General features: G+C 32.0%; 1 protein-coding gene and 1 pseudogene across 1 annotated transcript; one reads left to right on the top strand and one right to left on the bottom strand.

Annotated features, from left to right (window-relative positions):
- Positions 1-1,587: 1,587 nt before the first annotated feature.
- LOC149145498 (uncharacterized) lies at positions 1,588-2,425 on the bottom strand (annotated as a pseudogene).
- Positions 2,426-18,300: 15,875 nt separating this feature from the next.
- LOC149145499 (protein GLUTAMINE DUMPER 4-like) lies at positions 18,301-18,663 on the top strand. The gene has a single exon (XM_089452479.1). It carries the CDS (start codon positions 18,301-18,303, stop codon positions 18,661-18,663), a length of 363 nt encoding a protein of 120 aa, XP_089308605.1.
- Positions 18,664-22,131: the final 3,468 nt, after the last annotated feature.

Genomic DNA, 22,131 nt, shown 5'->3' on the forward strand with positions numbered 1-22,131 from the left:
TTTATGAATAATTTATTTTTTAATTGAGAGGAATGGATAATTGATTCAATTTGATACTTGTGTCATATATAGGAATTATTTTACATTATATAAAGTAATATTTTAATAAAAATATGTTAGGATTTTTTTTTATTTTTTATTTTTTATTTTTTTTTTTTTACGAAAACGGGTATGGGATATTTATATTCCTGTTGGACTGAAAGCCAGTAAACTGATTACATTGAGGTCATCTGTATTCTGATGTGGGTCATTTTTGTGAGTGAACCTACATCTTATTCTTACAAAGTTCTTCTTTGATCTAGGGTGTATGATTTTTATTGTTTTCCCCCACTTGGAGATACAGACGAATTTCTTTAAAATAAGGCAATAAAACATTGGAGCCTACAGGTTAGGGAATGGGATCCCATGAATCTTCTTTATCTTCCTTCTTGATTCCTGCTGAGAGGAGAGTGGCCTTATTGGCCTCTTTGTCCGCCTCTTTATTGAGGGCTCTTAGCACATGAAAATAGTCTAATCTCTGGAAGCATTTTCCTATTCCCTTGATTCTGGTTATCAGCCTAGAAAGTTTAAGATCCTTCACTTTAGTGTTGGTTTTCAATGCATCTATAATAACTTGGGAGTCTCTGATTACATTGGCTGTCTCAATACCTGTTTCTTGGAGGATCTTGAGGCCTTGGTATAAAGCTAGAGCCTCAGCTTGCACGCTGGTTGTGTGACCCTGCCCCCATACGAAGGAGTGAGATATTTCCCCTTTTGGCTTTACTATGACTCCACCTGCACCAGCTTTGCCCGGGTTTCCCTTTGATGCCCCGTCAAAGAAGAGGGTATGTCTTGACATCGCTTTGAGCCATTCTTTAAACTCATCTTCTGATTTCCTTATGTGCCAGTTTTTGTGAGGAGGGGCAGCTCTGTTCGCTGGATGGAAATGTAAGCCAATGTTTGAGCCCCAGGAGATATCTTGAAGACTGAGATTTGCATCATCTTTTATGTCAGCAAGGCATTCCTTAATTTGGCTTATAACTTTGCTCTTGATAACCTTGCTGTTCTGGTTTGTGCCCCTGAATAATCTTCTATTTCTTTCTAGCCAAATTTGCCAGCAAATTATCTTTGGTAGAATGCCCCAGGCTGTTTTAATTACCTCGTTTCTTGGCGGCTGACCTGGATATCTGTCTGTCCATTTTGAGAACATCTCCACAATGGTGTTTGGCATTAAGAAGGTGCAGCTCAGGTTCTGCACGAAGGAGCTCCAGATTTGCTTGGCGAAATTACATTCCAGAATTATATGCACTGTTGTCTCAGAATTTTCCTTGCATAGATGGCAAATAGTGGGGCCGTAGATCCCTTTTCTTTGCAGTATGTCCTGCGTGAGAATGCGTTCATGGCAGAGCTGCCATGCAAATGTATCAGTCTTCGGCCAAGAAGGACTGTGCCATACTCCATGCCACGGTGCTAGGTCGGGCGGCACATGAGGTTTCTCAAGAAGTTTTCTGTATCCGCTGGCGACTGTATACCCTTTTTCGTTCGTCCCCCATCCCTTTTTATCTTGCCTGCTCATCTGCGTGGGGGCCATACCATGAAGGTGATCTGTCAGTGCAGTCCAATCTGTTCGTAGGTGATCTGGCAACACCTAATAGGGGTTTTCATGGAGAACGCTACCCCATTATTCTTCTTATTATAGAAGGGGCGTTCTCCACCTTCCTTTATTTGTTTCGGGGTCAACCCAGCGACTCCTTCACGAATGAGGAAGGCGGTGCAAAGGGGGCTCGAGGGCTTGTTAAAGAAGGTGGCAAGGGAAGGGGGGAAACTAAAGGCGTTTTCTGGTCCCCCCTTCGTCGGGGGGTGCTTGTGGGGGGGGTGTGCCACGAAAAAACAAGGTCCGAAGGGCTTGCGCTTCTGAGGGCAAGGGAATAAAACGCTGCTTTGCGTTGGATGCTTCTTACCCCCCCCCCCCCCCCCCCACAACGATGGCTCTGTTGTCTCCTCCCACTGGCACTGGGGGAGAGTTGAAGCTTGCCTCTTCCCCAGAGTTTTCTTGGTCATCAATACGACCTGTCTCTAATAGAACCAATTTGATTATCTGAACAATCGAAATTTCGTGCTTCTGTCGGATCCTCTCTATCTCCTGATCGAGCTTGTGTGGGTGGATTTTGCCTCGTAGGGCCGATAGTAGTACACTGTGTGGGACCACCCCATAGTAGGAAGGGCGGCCACCCCTCTCACCTCCTACAAGTCGTCCGGCGGAAAACAGTTTCTGGGTGAGGCGAAAGAACTTGGGATCGTCGATCTCTTCCTTCAAGATTGAGATGATTCGATGTCGGTCGATGGTGTGGAAACACTTTCTTATGCCGAATTCCAAGATGACTTGAAACGAGGGTGAGGTAACGAACTCTCGACCACCGGGAGAGGTTCTCCACTCTTTTCTCATCCGTATTAGGGCCGAGTGGCAGCCTCGACCTGGGCGGAAGTGCGATGTGTCCAGAAACTCGAGATCGTAAATGGATTCGGGTACCACTCTTATTGCCTCTTTCATGATCTTCTCTATTGGTACTACTACTGTGAGCAGTCTGAAATTCAACCCCTATTTCTTATATTGGAAAGGGGAGCAAAGCCCGTTTTTTGCTCCCCCTCGATATCTGAGGCCCTCCTGCCGGGACAGATTGGATTTCTCGAAACAATCTTTAAGTTGCGAAGCCACTTGTCCCTCCGGGGGGCAAGGAAGTACACCTTCGGCCGGCTCGAACAAGGTGCGAAGCCGCTTGCTCGACCAAAGAGAGAGCAAGGTTATCCCCTTTTCTTTATTTCTTCTCAATTTTCATTATTCAAGGTAATATTTCAATAAAATATGTGTATTTTAATTTTGAATTTTTTATGAAAATAAATTAATTTAAAAATTAATAATATTAAGATTTGAGTTTTATGAATGATTTTTTTTTTTTAAATTAGATGAATGGGTAATTTGATAAGTCTCATATTTGTGTCATGAATAGGAATTATTTTACATCATTTAAAGTAATATTTTAGTAAAATGTATGCATTTAAATTTTTATTTTTTTATGATAATAAATTAATTTAAAAATTAATAATATTAGGATTTTTAATTTTATAAATGAATTTGTTTTAATTAGAGAAATGGATGATTGGGTCAATCTTATACTTGTGTCACACACTAATTATTTTACATTACTCATTGTAATATTTTAATAAAATGTATGCATTTTAATTTTGATTTTTTTTATGAAAATAAATTAATTTAAAAATTAATAATGTTAGGATTTTGAATTTTATGAATAAATGAATTTTTTAATTAGAGTAATAGATAATTTGGTCACTCTCATATTTGTGTCACACATAGGAATTTGAACATGAAACCTTATAGTGACATTTACTTGACATTTTCATAAACTTACTAAGTGAACTCTTCCTAAAAATTATAATGAATTAATAGAAAATTAATTAAAAAAATACTTTTAATTAATCTTAATATACTTTAATATATTTAATGTAAATAAATATTAGAATTTATACTAAAATAGCTTATAGCATTTGAAGCCTTGTATTGCTAAAAATGCAACATGCCAATGAGATTAGTTAGCCACACAGGTAGATTCATTATTGGGCTAGAACTAATAAGAGAATGGATGAGAAAATGGTAAAGATAAACTAGAATTTGATGACTACACAAGAAAAGTAGAAAATTTATGAAAATAAATGTAGGGAACATAGAGAATATAAAGCGAGAAAACATGTGTTTTCAAAAGGTAAAGGGTAAGAGGGGCTCACTAAAATTAAGAAGTTTCCCAATGTTGGCAATGTGTTATAGTGGGTTGTTCAAAGCCCTAGAGAGAATAGGCCTAGTTTCTTAAATGATTAGGTTGTATGTATCTATGTGAATCCATAATGTATTTCATGTGTCTTTATTGAAGAAATATGATCCTAATATTAACCATAGGATTCACTAGATTGTGATCTAGTTGGAGCACGAAGGGGACTTTTGGGTGGAATTGGTGTGCCTGATGGATCAATAATTTAAAGTGCTTAGAAACAAATACATCATCTTGTTGAAGTTCTAGTGGATTTATTGTGATATTGACGACGCCATGAGGGAGCAAGAGGAGGTATTGTGGGAAGAATATCCACATCTTTTTTAATATTTTGGAGAGATATGAGTGTATATTTATACATAAATGCATAAATATTTAATTGGGTGTATGTAAATTCCCTACAACCACAATATTTTTTTTTTGGACTCATGGTTTTTTCCATGGTTTTATGCATGGTTTTGTGCCTCGTTTTGTGCATGGTTTTAACACATGGTTGTGGGCGCGATGGTTTTCATTCCATGGTATTCGATGCTTCGGCATGTATATATATGTATTGTAACATTGAAAGGAATATAATGAAAAATCAATCTGGTAGTCCCAATTTTGGGATCCCAGGGAATATGTGTTTTATGTGCTATGCTCTTGCTATTGTTTATTTTCTATTTTTAGAATTCATATGCAGGTAATTTCTGTACGAGGTTAAAACTTACATTTTTGTCTACCACCTACTTTAAGGACAAAGAGTTTGGGTGATTCATCTAACTTCGTTGTTTGGAAAATCAGGGTGCAAATCATATTGGATGAAAAAGATGTTTTATAATATGTACAACGAAAGGTACCTGAGCCTCTAGTGAATTCTTTTGCTAATATGAAGTGTTGGTATAAGAAAGGTCATCTCAAAGGTAAGAAGGTTATTATTAATGGTTTAAAATATCATTTGATTGCTTATGTTGGTAATTTGAAGGCATATAAGGATATGTAGGACAATTTGGTCGAGATGTATAAATTCAACAATTTGAATCACATCCTTTTCTTAAAGGATGAACTCAAATAAATTAAGATGAACAAGGGAGAATTGATAAAATCCTATTTTATGAGGATATCCTATTTAAGGGATCAATTGCAAGATGTAGGTGAGTAGTTATTTGATAGGGAATTTGTATTGGTCACTCTTCGAGGTCTTCCTCCTATTTGGGAAACCTTCATTACTACTCAAAGCAATAATAATGTATTTATATCATTTGATGATCTCATTAGTAAGTGCACTCAAGAAGAAATCAAGATGATTGAAAGAGGGAAAATTTAAAATCGTGAGGAAGGCGAGCCCTCTATATTGGTTACTCAATATAAGTAATAGAAAGGTAAAGGGAGAGCATCCAATCAAAGAAATTATTCTCTTGAATCCAAGGGCTTTAAGAGAAGGTGGAGAAAATACAGACCTCAAGTCAAATGCTTCAATTGCCACAAGCATGGTCACTATGCCTGAGATTGTCTAAGAAAGAGAGATACTCCAAGATCCACCAAGGCTACAATAATAACATGTACAATGATAGAAGAAGAAGTTATGATAGAATAATGGGTGATGATGGAAGAAGGTGAGATGATATGAGAAGAATAGATACATCTGATGATCGAGAAGGAAGTTATCATCTTCAAAAGAGAGAAAGATATTATAGGGATGAAAGTAATGCAACTACTAGTCAATATGAATACGTTCTTATTTCCACTCTTTCTAGTTCTTCTCATCTATATTTTCATGCTATTTGGTGGGAATATAGTGGGGCTTCTAGGAACTTCTCTGGATACAAGGAAGTCCTCTCCAATCTAGAAGAAAGGGAGACATGTTTGAAGATCATTCTTGGGGATAATGTTACATATCAAGTGAAAGGTTTTGGTTCTATTAAATTTGACTTGTATTATAGGAAATCCATTCTTCTTCATGATGTGATGTATGTTCTAGAACTAAATAAGAACTTGGTATATATTTCTACATTAGAATACAAGGGGATGAGAGTAGGTTTCATAAAAGGTAAAGTCCTCACATGGCCCAGGGAATATTGTATAAAGGATGCATTCACATTGGGATTTATAATTGAAGGAACCTATAGAATTAATGGGAGACCTCTACTCGAAATGGTCCATGACACTAATCACCAAAGTGAGTTATGGCACTTTGGTTGGCTCATATACATTATGAAGCATTACCGAAGTTAAAGAAGCTAGTCTCTAGGATGCCTGAAGTTCAAGCTAGTCATGATGGATTATGTCCAGGATGCACTGGTAGAAAGAATACAAGGGGGCCATTCCCCCCTAGCACAAAAAATATAGATGATATTCTTCAACTCATTCATTCTAACCTTTGCGGACCTATTCCAATGCATTCTCTTGGTGGCCATCTCTATTATACCATATTCATTGATTACTTCTCCAATAAGACATGGATATATTATTTGAAGCACAAGGATGAGGCCTTTGATATGTTTAAGGACTTCAAGGCACTGATAGAAAATCAAATAGTGAAGAAAATCAAGGTCTTCAGGTCTGACAATGGTAGCGAGTTCATTTCAAAGGAGTTCAATGGATTTTGAAAGAAGGAACTATTAAGAAGGAAACTATTGTACCCTACAATCTCAAGAAAAGTGCAGTGATTGAAATAAAGAATGGGTATATTATGGAAGCTTCCAAAGAAATGTTGCATAATCAAAAGTTACCAAATTGCCTTTTGGGAGAAGAAATGAATACAACGGTCTATGTACAAAATAGGGTTCTTCATCAAGCCTTAGACAAAAATTCCCTCGAAGAAATTTTTATAGATACAAAGCATGATATTGGCCATCTCAAAATATTTGGTTTCCCCATAAACTTTCATGTGTCAAAGGACAAGAAAAACAAGTTCAAAGCCACTAGAAAGGAAGGTACATTTGCTAGATATTATGATAATTCTAAAGCATTTAGAATATATCCTTTTTTGCAAAGGAATATCAATTTTAGTAGGGATGTAGCCTTTGATGAAGATGTCACCCTTGAAAAAGCTAGATACCTTCCTCCACTTCCTATGAATAAATTTTATGATATGGACATATTAGAAGGCCCTTTTATCCTGGAATCTGGGAAGGACATTGTTGATGGTCCTATTTGAGCATATGGATCCCTTGGACCCTCCTCCAAGTGATCCTTCTAGCAAGGAAAAACCATTATGGCTTTGTGACACTTTATAGGATGTTGAGAGATTTTTTTCCTTCCAAGAGAACTTTTAGATAAAGGAAGAATCCATGTAGGCTCCAATGGTATCTTATTGATATGAGCACCATGATCCAAGTTTAGCCTTCTACATTTGAAGAAGTAGTGGAAGAACAGGGTTGAAATAATTTTATGGCCAAAGAGTATGATTTCATTATGAATAATGATGTGTGGGATATTTTCTCGAGACCAAAAGGAAATTCAATCGTAACTTCCAAATGGCTTTACAATATTAAACATGGAGTTGACAAAAGAATTGAAAAGTACAAGGCAAGGTTCATGGCTAAAGGCTTCTCCCCGAAAGAGGGAGAATGTTATCATAATATCTTTGTGCCAGTTTCCTGCTACACCATTGTTAGATAGATTCTTTCCCTTGACACTAGTCAAGGATGGACCCTTCAATAGACAGATGTAAAGACAACACTTCTTCATGGCATGCTAGATGAAAGAGTTTATGTTGAGAAACCTCATGAATTTGAAGAAAAGGATAGGAAAACTCATGTATGTAGGTTGAAAATATATGGTTTGAACCTAGCTCCCTGAGCCTTTTATTCCCACATTGACAATTACCTGGTGAAGCTTGGATTCACAAGAAACAACGCTGACTCTAACCTCAATTTTAAAGTGATCTAAGGTATGCCTTTGATTTTGGTTTTATTTGTTGACAATCTATTCTTGACAGGTAGTGATTCGGTCGTGATTGAGTGTAAGAGGGAGATAACCTCTGATTTTTAGATGAAGACCTTTTTATGATGCATTAATTTTTGGGATTATAAATTTGGTAGAGACCTGGAGAAATTTTGCTTTTTCTAGGAAAAAAGTCATGAATTTATTGGAGAGATTTGGCATGAAAGAAAGAAAATCCTCAGCCACCATGACAGAGTTGAACTTTAAGAAGTTATGTGGAGATATTGCTAGACCCCTCTTGGATAACCCTTCATAGTATCATCAATTGGTTGGAGCATTGATGTTTCTTGTGAACACATGACTGGACATATGTTTTGCAGTGAACACCTTGATTCAATTCATGACTAAGCCACTTCATGCAGATTGGGTTGCTTCCAAACACATTTTGAGATATTTGCATGGGATAATCATTCTTAGTCTGAGATATACTACAAGTGATGTTCGACTGTATGGATACACTGATGTTGACTAGGTTGAAAATTTCATTGACTAGAAGAGAACATATGGGTGTTGTTTTAGCTTGGGATCTGCCTTGATATAAGGGATGAGAAGGAAACAAAATTCAGTGGCTTTGAGTATAGAAGAGGCATAGTATATTTCTACTAGCATGGGTAATTGTGAGGTAGTTTGGTTGAGGAAGCTCTTTGGAGAGATGCTTGAATATGTCCTAGATACTACATTGATATATTGCAACAATAAGAGTGGGATTTGATTAGTGGAAAATATTTCATTTCATGACAAGTCGAATAATATTGAGATTAGATGTCAGTATATACATGACATGGTGCAGAGGATCTGTAAGACTTTCATATATCGATTGATGAGCAGATTATACACATACTCAACAAGGCTTTGTCAAAAGGGAAGTTATTGGTCTTCAAATAGTAGCTTGGATTCATCAATGTGACCCTCCCATGTAAGGGTCTCGACTAATCAGGAACACTGACCTATGCTCTTCCCCCCATCTGAGCTCTTAGGGTGAGTAATTGATCTGAAGTGTTTTTAGGGTTTAGGGAACTCATGGAAAATAGGCTGCTTGATCGTTACCTCACAATAAGTTCACATATCCCCTATTGTCATCTCAAGCCATGTATGATCATTACCTCATGGTAAGTGTGTATCTCCCCCTACTGTGTATACCCCAATATGCATCCTACCCACAAGCTGGGCTTGTTGGGATTTTCCCTCCCCATTTTTCCAATGGGTTGAGATGATGACTTGGTCATGTCTGATCCTTACCTTTGAGGGTAAGTTTGTATATTCTCTAATTTCCTTGGGTTGTGTCTTATACTTACCTTGTAGGGTAAGTGGGTAGCTCCTCCCAAGGTTGTCGATGTAGGTGTTCAACCACTTGACTCTTCATGATCCTAATAGGAAGATCAAAAGACAATAAGATAGTTGTGATCCTTACCTATCATGGTAAGTCATATCCTGCCTATTGTCATTACATTGTGGGTTGAGTTGGGATCCCCTATGATGTGGGTTCAGTTGTAATGGCTCCCTGATGGATTGAGAGTGGTAGACTGAGCTCCCCTCTAGTGTTAAATTATTCTTCTTTTATATTTGAGAGGGTCCAACATATGAGTAGAGATGAGGAGAGATGATATCTAATATGGGATACATGTTACAGTCGGTAATTTCTCCCTGGATAAGAGGGAGTGTTAATATAGTAGATCAGGGACAAATTCCCTCCTTTGGACAATATTCCTCATAATAAATACCCCTTCTACCCCTTGGAATAATTCAGTTTGGTTAAGGAAAAATATATTTTAATATGGAAGCCCACATGTGCACAAAAGAATAGGTTGACCCTAAAGAGAAATTGGACACCCTTGGATGGTTATAAATCCAATTCAATTGACCCTCATTTGGACATCATCATCAAGCATCATCTTCTTCTCTTGTATTTTTGTTTGGTTCAAATAGGTATGAAGTTATTTCGTAGATATTGGTTTGTAAAGGTCTAAAATTTCAGGGTCTAAAGTTCACATGTGAAGATTAGGGTTTTGGTATGTAGATGTTGTGTTTTCATAGGAAAATTTCAATTGTATGTGCATGCATACAAGCCTCTTTGTGCAACCAAAATTCTTCATCCACATGCATATCTCTCTCTCCGCACAGCTGGGACTTAGGGTTTCTTTTTGACAATTGAACATAGTTGATCACAGACTGGAAATGTTAACTTTGATTAGTATTATTGTTGGGCTCATATCTTGCATGTTTCTTGGTTGATTTTTCCAAATAGTTTTTGAATGAAGAACGAAAAATTTGTACTCTCTCTTTGTTGAAAATTCTGTGGCAATCTAATAAGAAGAAGAATTTGAAAGGGTTTCCCCCCTTGTGGGGTTTTTCATGGGTCTTTAACCAAACCTAGTGTCTCTTATTTGTCCCTTGTTGTTTTTTATATTAATGTTCTATCTAGAATTTCTATTGATCATTGGAAGATCAAATTGTTTTGAAAGATTGTTAACTAAAGAAAAGAACTCAGTTAAACTAATCATAATAGCATAGAACCATGCTAAAAGTAACAATAAGGAAGAATTTTTAAAAACTCTTTAGGCATTTGTATTTCATCAAGGATGAAAGTGAAAATTCATATGTTTTTGAGTGGATTTCCATTATTATATAAGGAAAAAATCCAATTTTAAGAGTCAAAGACTCTAAAGGAAACCATAAGGAAGGTAAAGTATTTACATGAGTAGAAAAATGGAAGGATAGGATTTCAAAAATATTTGGATGATAAAAAGAAAAGCATGATGGATTAAAAGAAGAAAGGATTCAATATGGTTTTCTTTAGTACCATACCTTAGGCTTATCAGTAAGTAAAACCACAATAAATTGATCCCAAGATGATATATTCATTGAGGAAAAGGTCAAGACAACATAAAATTTTGAGGATGTGAGGTAGACCACATGTACAAAGATTATACTCATAGGGGCGGTAGGATGAGAATTGTGCATGATATCCAGAAAGTTGATATAGTTGAAGACATGGGTGGAAGCATACCAAATATTTTTGTGGCCTTGGACAATAGACAAGTATGCTACCAATCCCACATTATTGAGGTGGAAGGTAAGATTTATAATCATTCCATAACTATTTTTGTTGATTATGGACATAGTCATAGCTATATAGATCCTAATCTAGTTGAAGGATTTAAATTGAATAGATGTAAGCATGAAAAATCCTCATTGTTCTAGCTAATTACTAGAACCAAGAGAAGAATAAATGACTTTTTCAAGGATTTGGCAGTGAGCATAAATGAAGTCAACATTAATGTAGAGTTGAACATCATATTTCTTAGATCATATAATTTTTTATTGGTATGCATTGAATAGAAAAACACCATGTTATTCTAGATTGTTACAACAATTATTTCACATGAATTTATTAATAATGGAATTTAATGAAAATTTATGGATTAAAAGGATTATATCCATCAAAAATATTTTAGCATTATATTTGAAAAAAAAATTAGGTATGTTTACAAATATATGAATCCCATATGGAAGAGCTACAAATTGAAAAGGAGCCAAATGTTGACGATTATTGAGTGTTGAAAGAAAATAAATATGTGTTTTGGGACTTGCTAGGATTTCTACAAAAAAGAGGCATTGATTTCTCTATTGAATTAGTTCTTGTAGTTGCAACAGTACATAAGATCCTCTAGAAAATGAGTACACCAAAGCTAAAATTACAGAAGTAGCTAGAATTATTACTAAACAACAGTTACATATTACCAAGTGCCTCGCCTTAGGGTTCATGAGTGCATTTTGTAAAGAAAAAGGATGGAACTCTAATTTTATGAATTGGTTTTAAACAACTAAATGTAGTTACTATAAAGAGAAAGTACCCTCTACCAAGAATTGATAACTGCTTTGATTAGAAAAAAAGAGCAAGGATATTTTTCAACATTAAATTAAATTCAAGTTACCATTTAGTGAGAATTGGATAAGAAGATATGAACAAGACAAACTTTTGGATAGGGTATGGCCATTTTCGATTTGTGATGGTGTCATTTGGGTTAACAAATGCACTAGAAATGTTTATGTGTTTAATAAATGGAGTGTTTAGAGATTACTTAGAAAAATGAGTATGGTACTATAAGTGTTGAGAGAGCACCAATTGCATGCTAATTTGAGAAAGTGCAGTTTCTTTAAAAGACAAATCCATTATTTGGGCCACATTAATCCATAGGACATAAATGTGGACTCACAAAAGACTAAGGTAATGAAAGAATGGACAACATCAAAGAATATTTCAAAATTAAGATCATTTATAAGTCAATCTAGCTACTATTATAGATTCGTTGTAGGTTTCTACAAGATTATGCATCCAATCTAAATTAGGAATTTTTTTTTATGCACAAATCAATGTAAAAAAGGACTTTAGGAAATCATTATGAAAAATAGGCATATTTTTCTATGAATCAATGAAGGTTAAAAACCATGAACTAAATTATGCTACCCATGAGCTTACAACTATTTTCTACACACTCGAAATGTTGAGAAATTGTCTCATGGGCATAAAATTTGAGCAAATGATAGACCATATTAGGCTGAAATATTTGTTTGAGTAACCAAAAACAAATGAAAGACAAGTATATTTTTAGTATTTCTCAATAAATATGAATTTGATATCAAGCATATCAAAGGAAAAAAAATGATGATGCATTAAGTAGAAGGGTGCTAGAAATGCATGTTGTAACTATTTGTAAGTATAGTTTTAATTTAAAGAGAGAAAAATTAGAGGCCACAATAGCATACTAGAATTATGTGCAAGTTAAAGAAGGATTACAATAGGAAAATGTAAAACAAAAATTTAAATATGAGAGGATGGATTCTTATTGTAAAAAAATAAAGTTTATGTTCCTTCTTTATCTAAAATTGAGAAATATTTATGTATTCTATCCTAGATATACAAGGTGCCAAAAAACAATTGCAACTATAAGAGGTCAATATTTTTGACCTAGAATGAAAAATTGTGTGGTTAATTAGATATTGATATGCATGGAATGTTATAAGGTAAGGGTTGGACATATACATCTACCAAGATTGCTAAAACCATTTCCCATTCTTGAATTAAAATGGGAAGTAGGTACCATAGAGTGCAGCGCCAAGTTTCCAAGGAATACAAAGTGACATGATTTCATCATGGTAGTGGCGCATAAGCTTTCAAAGGCTAAAAATTTTACTCCAATTAATATTACTGATAAGAAATCCATATTTGTGGAAATTTAAATGAATAAAATTCAAAGACTATATGGTGTGCCTAAGACAATAGTGTAAAATAGAGGTCACAAGTTTACATTCAATTTTTGGAGTAGTTTTCTCAAAGATTTGGAGAAAATGTAAATTTGAGTACAACATATCACCCATACTTAGATGGATATATAGAAAATATAAAATAGATAATTGAGGATCTGCTAAAAATGTATGTAATGACAAACCTTCTTATTGAAAAGGTTATATTAATTTGGCCGAATTTGTTATAATAATGGGTATTAGGCATCATTGAAACTTGTACCATTTGAAGCCTTGTATCACTTAAAATCAACATGCAAATGAGATGGGTTAACCCCACAAGCAGATTCATTATTGGGCTAGAACTGATAAGAGAATGGATGAGAAAATGGCAGATATAAAGTAGAATTTGATGACTACACAAGACAGGTAGAAAATTTATGAAAATAAATGTATGGCACGTAGAGAATTTAAAGTGGGAAAACGTGTGTTTTCAAAAGGTAAAGGGTAAGAGGGGCTCACTAAAATTGAGAAGTTTCCCAATGTTGGAAACGCGTTATAGTGGGTTGTTCAAAGCCCTAGAGAGAATAGGCCTAGTTTTTTAAATGCTTAGGTTGTATGTATCTATGTGAATCCATAATGTATTTCATGTGTCTTTATTGAAGAAGTATGTTCCTAATATTAACCATAGGATTCACTAGATTGTGATCTAGTTGGAGCACAAAGGGGACTTTTGGGTGGAATTGGTGTGCATGATGGGTCAATAATTCAAAGTGATTAGAAACAAATGCATCACTGTGTTGAAGTTCTAGTGGATTTATTGTGATACTGAAGACACCATGAGGGAGCATGAGGAGGTAGTGTGGGAAGAATATCCACATCGTTTTTAAAATTTTGGAGCGATATGAATGTATATTTATACATAAATGCATAAAGATTTAATTTTGGATGTATCTAAATTCCATATAACCACAATCTTGATATTTCTTATTTGGCTTGTGCTGGAGCTTTGGAGGGGAAGTGGGAGATCCTAATGGATTATGATGCAGAAAATGGGGTACATTTATGTGGGTTGTGAAAGGTGAAGGTTAATGATATATTTCTAGTGAGAATTATTGTCGTAGTAATTAAATTGCTAAATTGTTGAGTATTATGATGTAAAATTTTATATATGCATATACTTACATTAGTTTGATTATGTACATCAACGATAAATTTCGAAAACAAGGAGGTGTAGGAGGGAAGTAACACCCTAGTTTTGATCCCTATATTAGAAATGTATATTGTAAATGTGATAAATGGCTAAGGTATAAGTGATGTAATATGTAAACATTGTGTTTTGGAAATACTAAAATTAAATACATTATCTAATGCAAAATGTAAAAGAATAGGTTATGGGGGTTGTGATTTCCCAAGAGAGGGGATTGAAAGGGGCACCAAATGGGAATTCCACCTTCCTATAACCCCATTTCATTTTCATAAATTATTTATCATTATTGTATAATCCCTATTTTAATTATTAAATCCAATCACTGAATGCATGTGTTTCATTGGTATAAGAGTCACCTTAGTTAGCTGTTGAAACATGGGAGAAGGTACACTTATAAGAAGTGGATGAGAGATTCATCCCACTTAATTATGACAACAATAACTAATTACAACCATATTGGGGAAGAGTGAGAGTTAAGAAAGAAATATAAAAGGAGAGGAAATTTATGTAGAATGTGTGTAGTTTTATAGAGAGCAAGCAAAAAGAATCATAGAGTTTTGGGGTACTGCAAGAGGTTGCAACCATATTCTATGTTGAAAACTAGTTTTGTGAGCCAAAGTTTATGTTGAGGACTACACTGGAATGCCTGTGAGGAGTTCTCATTAGAAAATCACCCAAGATATTGTGTTAAGGTTTGCATGAACACTTTGGTAATAGTTAGATTTTCTAGATGCCCCAACTAAGATATTCTTGACCAGTTTTGTATTTCATCCCTAGGGGACATTAAGATTGTATCAGAGGTTGTTGTGTATAGAAAAAGGTATCATCCCTTGGGTTGTGTAGACTCATGGAGAATAGAGATGTGCAATTGAACTACCTTAGTGTTCATATCACTATGGTTTTACTAAGTATTAGGTAGTATGAGTGGATTGTACACACCGATAGGAGTTTTTCCTTCCTTGTGGATTGATAATCCCAACTTTGGGGTGGCTTGTTGAAGAGATAATTTATGCAACAATGCTTATGCTTTGGTGGATCATCCAATGTTTGCAAGTTACTGTACAAATGTTTATAAAGATAATTATTTTCTTGCTATTTAATTTTATAGTTTTAATATTATGTAAAAATGTTTGAATAATGAGCCCATGGGGCATAGGGAAGAGGGTGACATGGTGCTCTCTTAAGGCGCTCCATGGTGTAAAGGTCACTATTTTGAAACTCCATGAGGAAAAATCTACCCATTAAGAGTTGTGTGGCCCAAGCCAAGTGTGATGTCCTAGTGATTTTAGTGGCTTAGATGTCCTTAGATCATGACTACTCAAGTCATAAGCTCATGCTAGTCATCTCAAGTTCCACATAAACTAGCAATCAAAAAATATTACTTATATCTAATAACCTATGTATTTAAATGTTGTTATACAAATTTGATTCAATTACCTTTACTTCTATAAAAATTAGGTTAATTACATAAACTAATGCATATCATACTATGCATATTTCTACATGTAAAGTGATTTTAAAACCATTTTTATGATAACACATTTTAAACATAAATCTAAACAAATAGAGTAATGAACTACCTTTTAAACATGTTTCATAAGATGAAGATGTAAAGTAAATGTAAATTCATTATTTCAATTTAATCTTAATCATACTATCATCTTATTCATAAACAAATAAATTATTTTACATTATTTAAAGTAATATTTTAATAAAATGTATGCATTTTAATAAAAAAAATTATAAAAATAAGTTAATTTAAAACTTAATAATGTTACGATTTTAACAATTTCATACTTGTTTCATACATAGGAGTTATTTTACTTTATTCAAAGTAATATTTTAATAAAATATATAGGATTTTGAATTTTAAGAGTGATTTTCCTTTTTAATTAGAAGAATGGATAATTGGATCAATACAATACTTGTGTCCCACATAAGAATTATTTTACATTATTCAAAGTAATATTTTAATAAAATTTATGTATTTTAATTTTCAATCTTTTATGAGAATAAATTAATTTAAAAATAAAGAATATTAAAATTTTGAATTTTATGAATGATTTTCTTTTAAATTAGATAAATAGGTAATTTTATCAATCTCATACTTGTGTCATGCATAGGAATTATTTTACATTATTCAAATAATATTTTAATAAAATGTATGCATTTTAATTTTGATTTTTTTATAAAAATAATTTAATTTAAAAATTAATAATATTAAAATTTTAAATTTTATGAATGATTTTTCTTTAATTAGATGAATGGGTAATTGGATCAATCCCATACTTGTGTCAACCATAGTAATTATTTTACATTATTCAAATTAACATTTTAATAAAATGTATGCATTTAAATTTTGAATTTTTTTTATGAAAATAAATTAATTCAAAAATTAATAGTATTAGGATTTTGTTTTTTTTAATTAGAGGAATGGGTAATTGGATCTCATACTTGTGTCACACATAAGAATTATTTTCCGTTATTCATAGTAATATTTTAGTAAAGTGTATTCATTTTAATTTTGAATTTTTTATGAAAATAAATTAATTTAAAAGTTAATAATATTAAGATTTTGAAATTTGTAGATGATTTTTTTTTTGAATTAGAGAAATAGGTAATTTGGTCAATCTCATATTTATATCACATAAAAATATGAACATAAAATTTTATAGTTACATTTACTTTACATTTTCATAAATTTACGAAATAAACATTTCCTAAAATTTATAATTAAATAATAAAAAATTGATTAAAAAATATTTTTAATTAATCTTAATCTATTTCAATAAATTTAATGTAAATAAATATTAAAATCTATACTGAAATAACTCATTGATTTTATTATTCTTAAATTTTTTAATTAAATTTAAAAATAATAATAATAAGATATTTTTTCTTTAATAATATTCTTTTTTAATAAAATTTAGAATATATATTATTATTATTTTGATATAATAAAGTTTTCCTAATTTATACTTCAAAGATTCTTCACCTTTTAATACTTAGTGTATATATCTTCAAATTCTCAACTAATATTCCAAAGTCGATGCTTAAATTCAAACTTCAATCATTATATAAGGACCTTATTTACAAACCAAATCATTACTCGATGCACTCCATCAACATTTTTCTCTGGCTAACTGATCATTCAGGATTATTAGGATTAATAGCGACTATAAGAAAGCAACATGGTTGTAGAAATCAGACTAGCATGTGAAGTGAACATAGAAACAACCTTTCAAAAAAGATTAAAGCATGTCATAGATTTCATTTTTATTAAAAATATACATTATTATTATTTTGATATAATAAAGTTTATCTAATTCATAATTCAAAATATCTTCCTTTTTAATACTTAATCTATATATCTTCAAATTCTCAACTAATATTCAAAGGTCGATGCTTAAAGTCAAACTTCAATCATTAATATATGGACCTTATTTACAAACCAAATCATTAACTTTGCTTTTGTAAAGTGAACATAGAAACAACCTTTCAAATAAGATTAAAGCACGTTATATATTTCAGAAAGGTTGATTGTAAGATTTTGAGTGTCTCAGTACACAAATCATTTCTTCCGCACATTGTCTTAAACAATGTGGCCTTTGGACAAAGAATGGAACACATCAGGCGAATGGTATGATCCAGTGACACCTCACCTCCCCGACAGAACCAGGACAGAAAGGTTATACTCATCGGGAAGCTGCTCCCCGTGACCCTTGGCTCCTGCCCGGCCTTTGGATTCTGGGAGCACAAGTTATTTGAGACGCGAAGAATCGATTAGCTGAATTTGCGGCGCGATCCGGCCATAGATAGAGTCCACCCCACTACCCTGACCCAGCACCCACAAATGAGAAAACACATTCGTCATCAGAAAGTAGCAGGTGCCTAGTTTCGATAGCAAAATAATGCATGTTTATCCGGAAGGAATATATGTTTGTGCTCCATTAACGGTCCAATGATTTCAGATTCAACCCCATCTCGACCCGGCCGGATATTAATATATAAATATCATGCACATTCATTCCTTCATTGCCAATGTTTGTCAAAGAAAATTAGGTCTGAAGGGCACTGCAAGAGTAACTGTAAATTGTAATGTCAATCAGAACAAGTATTTTCGCGGGAGGTAACAGCACCCAACCAGTGGGGAGGACGCCTATTCCCAACGCTATGTTGGGAGGAGTGGGCGCCATGCTCGCTCTCATAGCCTTTGCTCTGATTACTCTGGCATGGTCCTGGTTCAAGCAGTGCAGAACTGGCTGCCCTGAAGAAGAAATTAATAACACATCATCAGAGCATCATCATAATGTCGAGCATGGCGATGGAGGAAAGAGCGAGATGATGAAGAATATGGCAGAACTTTCAGATGCTAAGAACGAAAGAGTGATTGTGATCATGGCCGGGGATGAGAAGCCGACTGCTATTGCTCTGGCGACATCTGTGGGTGTTCGAGTTTAATGGTCGCCATAGATTGCAATCGGCTTCTCAATCTTGTTTTTGTAACAGAACATATATCAGTGAAAGTAGTGGGAAATACTGTGATTTAGATGATAAGTTCGTGTAGGTTTTGGAAATATTCCAAAATTGATTTTGGAAATATTTAAAAATTTAATTTACAAAAGCAAAGTTAATGAATGGTTTGTTTTTTAAATTCCTGATTGTTGTAGAAATAAGGTTTTTAAATTCCAAAATGTTTTCGAAATATATGTAATCAATTGTCGAATTTCATCGCCCAATCTTGATGTACAGTATTTCATGGCTATATTAGTTGAGGCTATCAGCCTAATGAATTGTTTGTTTTTAAAATTCGGGAATGTTTTATAAATAGTCAATCCATTGTTAACTTTCATCACCCAATCTTGATGTACAATATTAATCATGGTTATATTTGATGTACAGTATTTCATGGCTATATTTGGTTATATTGGTTGTGGTTATATTGGTTGAGGTTATCAGTGAATTGTTGGTTGGAATTACTATTGTCATGTGTTAGTAAACTGAGGTATCATTACAGTTAATGGATTTTTCAGAGGTAAATTAACTGATTTTTGAGAAACAATTAAGCATGCCAAACACACATCTCATTATATCAAAAACTGCTAAGTGTTAGTAAACAATCACATCAACAGAGTTACTGATCTTTAAAGTTAAGCACATGTCTTGAAACAAAAGAGAACATTAAATTATCTGATGCCTAACACCAATCTTCAATAAAAAAATTATATAAACTAGAATCTTTTGAGAATTTGTAATTTGTAAGTATTGGTTCTTATTATTATTATACTAAATATAATTATTTCGTAAATGCTATAAATTCACTTATACAACTAGCAAAGCAAAATTGTTCACCAAATAAGTTAAGATTTTTTAACATCTTTGAAAGCGAACAGAGTTGGTCATTGATACTTATGTGTACACGAGTCACTTGAATTCTTTAAAGGGTTCCAGCAAAAACTCTTTGACTTTTTTAAAAGCCGACACAGAAATGGCCATTAATCTACTTATTTGTATACAAGTCACTAGCTAAAATTCTTTAACTTATTTAAAGTAAAACATCCAAGTGGCCATTAATCTACATCTACTTATATGAAACTCTTTAATATGATCTCTAATATGACATACACTTTTTTATATATTCAATAAAATATTTACTTAAGTACAACAAAAAAAAATTAAAATCCCCTTTTATAAAATAAAAATTATTAAAATCATAAATATATTATTTTTATTATGATACAAAGTTTATAAGGTTTATCACTACCCGCCTAGGCCATATTATATTACTCTAATTGGGGAAATGAATTGAATATCTTAAACTAAGTATATGTATAAAGAAAATATATGATATAGCAATTGATTCGATTGACCGAAGTAATCTCTTTAATCAGATTAAAAATATATCATATAACAAATGAATTGATGGAATTCAATATTCATTCTAATAAGATTAAACAAAAAATAGTTTGGTCGCGCTTTTTTTATATATATATATATATATATATATATATATATTATTTTATTAAAATAATAGTTTCGTGTTATATATATAATTTTATGATATTTTAATAATGTTGTTAATGTAACATTATAATAGTGTTTTGAAAATTTTAATATTTGAAAAATAATTTAAAAATTAAAATTTATTTGCCAAATAATGATATTTGGTTATTTAAAAATTTAATGATATTAAATTTTATTTAACTATTTTAAAAATAATAAATAAAATTTAATTAATAAATTTTTGTTCAAAATTATTAATAAATATTACTTCCGAATTAGTATTTTTTCAACAATTACCAATCATTAATTCATTGATTACCCATCTTACCAGAAATTTTAACTCATTAATATCTTTACTGAAAGAATTTTTCAACAGAAATAATAGCCTCCAAAGAAACTAAACTCTCGGAAAATTCTTGCTCAAGAGTTCAATGCAATCTCACCGAAGGATCTTTTCAGTCAACAAAATCTAATGTTCCCAATATACATGGGATTATATCGTTGGTTGTGAAGACTAATTCTCATCCTCCCACATGGGATTATCTTATTGGTGGGGAGGATTAATTTTCAGCCTCCTACCGGGTTTTATTCCCATCACAAAAATGTTAATATTTTTTATATTTTTCTTCAAAAATATCAATTTATTATCACTTGTTGACAGTAGCGGAATTATTTGTGAAATTTTAATCTTGATCAATCAAATCTATAATTCTTTGAACATGGAATGTCAAAAGTAAGCAAAGATAATATCAAAAAATGACAAGTCAGGAGTGAATAAAAAAATTTCAAATGCATAGAAAATGAATCTATGAAAATCAAACAAACAGAAAATGAATCTATGAAAACCAAATAAAGTTGATGAAAGTAATATAATAAGGTTGAAATATATTGAAAAATTTGTCATTGAAAAAGAAATAATTTGATAAATTAAAACTTATATCAATAATTAGTATAGATTTATTTTAACTTTCAATTATTAAATTTTTATAGAGATCAAATCTGTCAGGATGCAAATTTATTTTTAGTATAAAATTTAAGAAAAAGTTTGTAATTTTAGAGATTTGTTAATCATGATGTCAATTTTGAGCCCATCTCTCTCATGAATTAATTTTGTTAATATTTTTTAAATAATACATGCGAACTACCTATTAAACTTTTAAAGGAACTACAAATCTCCCTCCTATCTTAAATTGGAAATAATCTATTAATAAAATAATATCTATATATATATATATATATATATATATATATATATATATATATATATCTTTTATTGAATATAAATATTTGATTTAATATTTTTTAAATATTATATATCTACTTTTATTTTTCTCAATAAAAAGTGAAAATATAAGAAAAATTTTAATTTAAATTATTTAATTTTTCTATAAAATTGATGTAAAAAAATATGTTATTTAATATGAATGTTGAAATGTGAAAATATAAGGAAACTTTTTATTTAAGTTATTTAATTTTTCTATAAAGTTGATGTAAAAATATGTTATTTAATATGAATATTGAAATGTTTTATCTATGGTTAATACTATTTTTTATTATTAAAGCTTTATTTATAGTTAATATTTTTTTATTAGTATATTTTTTGTTTTAAATATTGCATGCCAATAAAACATAAAATGAATTACACATCTTATAATATGAAAGATATTATTTTTACATGGCATCTTTCAATTCCATATTAAGTAGTCAAGAATTATATATCTCCCTTATACTAAAAAGTAAATTAATTATTTTTCACTTTCCATTAATTTATATCTTTATATAAAATTGATATAAGATTAAGGTGAAAATTAAAATATTTTATTTATAAAAAATTATTTTTTTATTATTATTAATGTTTTTTAATTTATTAATGTAAATATTATTTTATTATTTTTAAATGTAAAATTACCTCATATTATATGGATG

The sequence above is a fragment of the Pinus tabuliformis genome, chromosome X (genome assembly GCF_031772625.1).
Source record: "Pinus tabuliformis cultivar Carrire ecotype Pingquan chromosome X, CPIR1, whole genome shotgun sequence".
NCBI classification, from domain to species: domain Eukaryota; kingdom Viridiplantae; phylum Streptophyta; class Pinopsida; order Pinales; family Pinaceae; genus Pinus; species Pinus tabuliformis.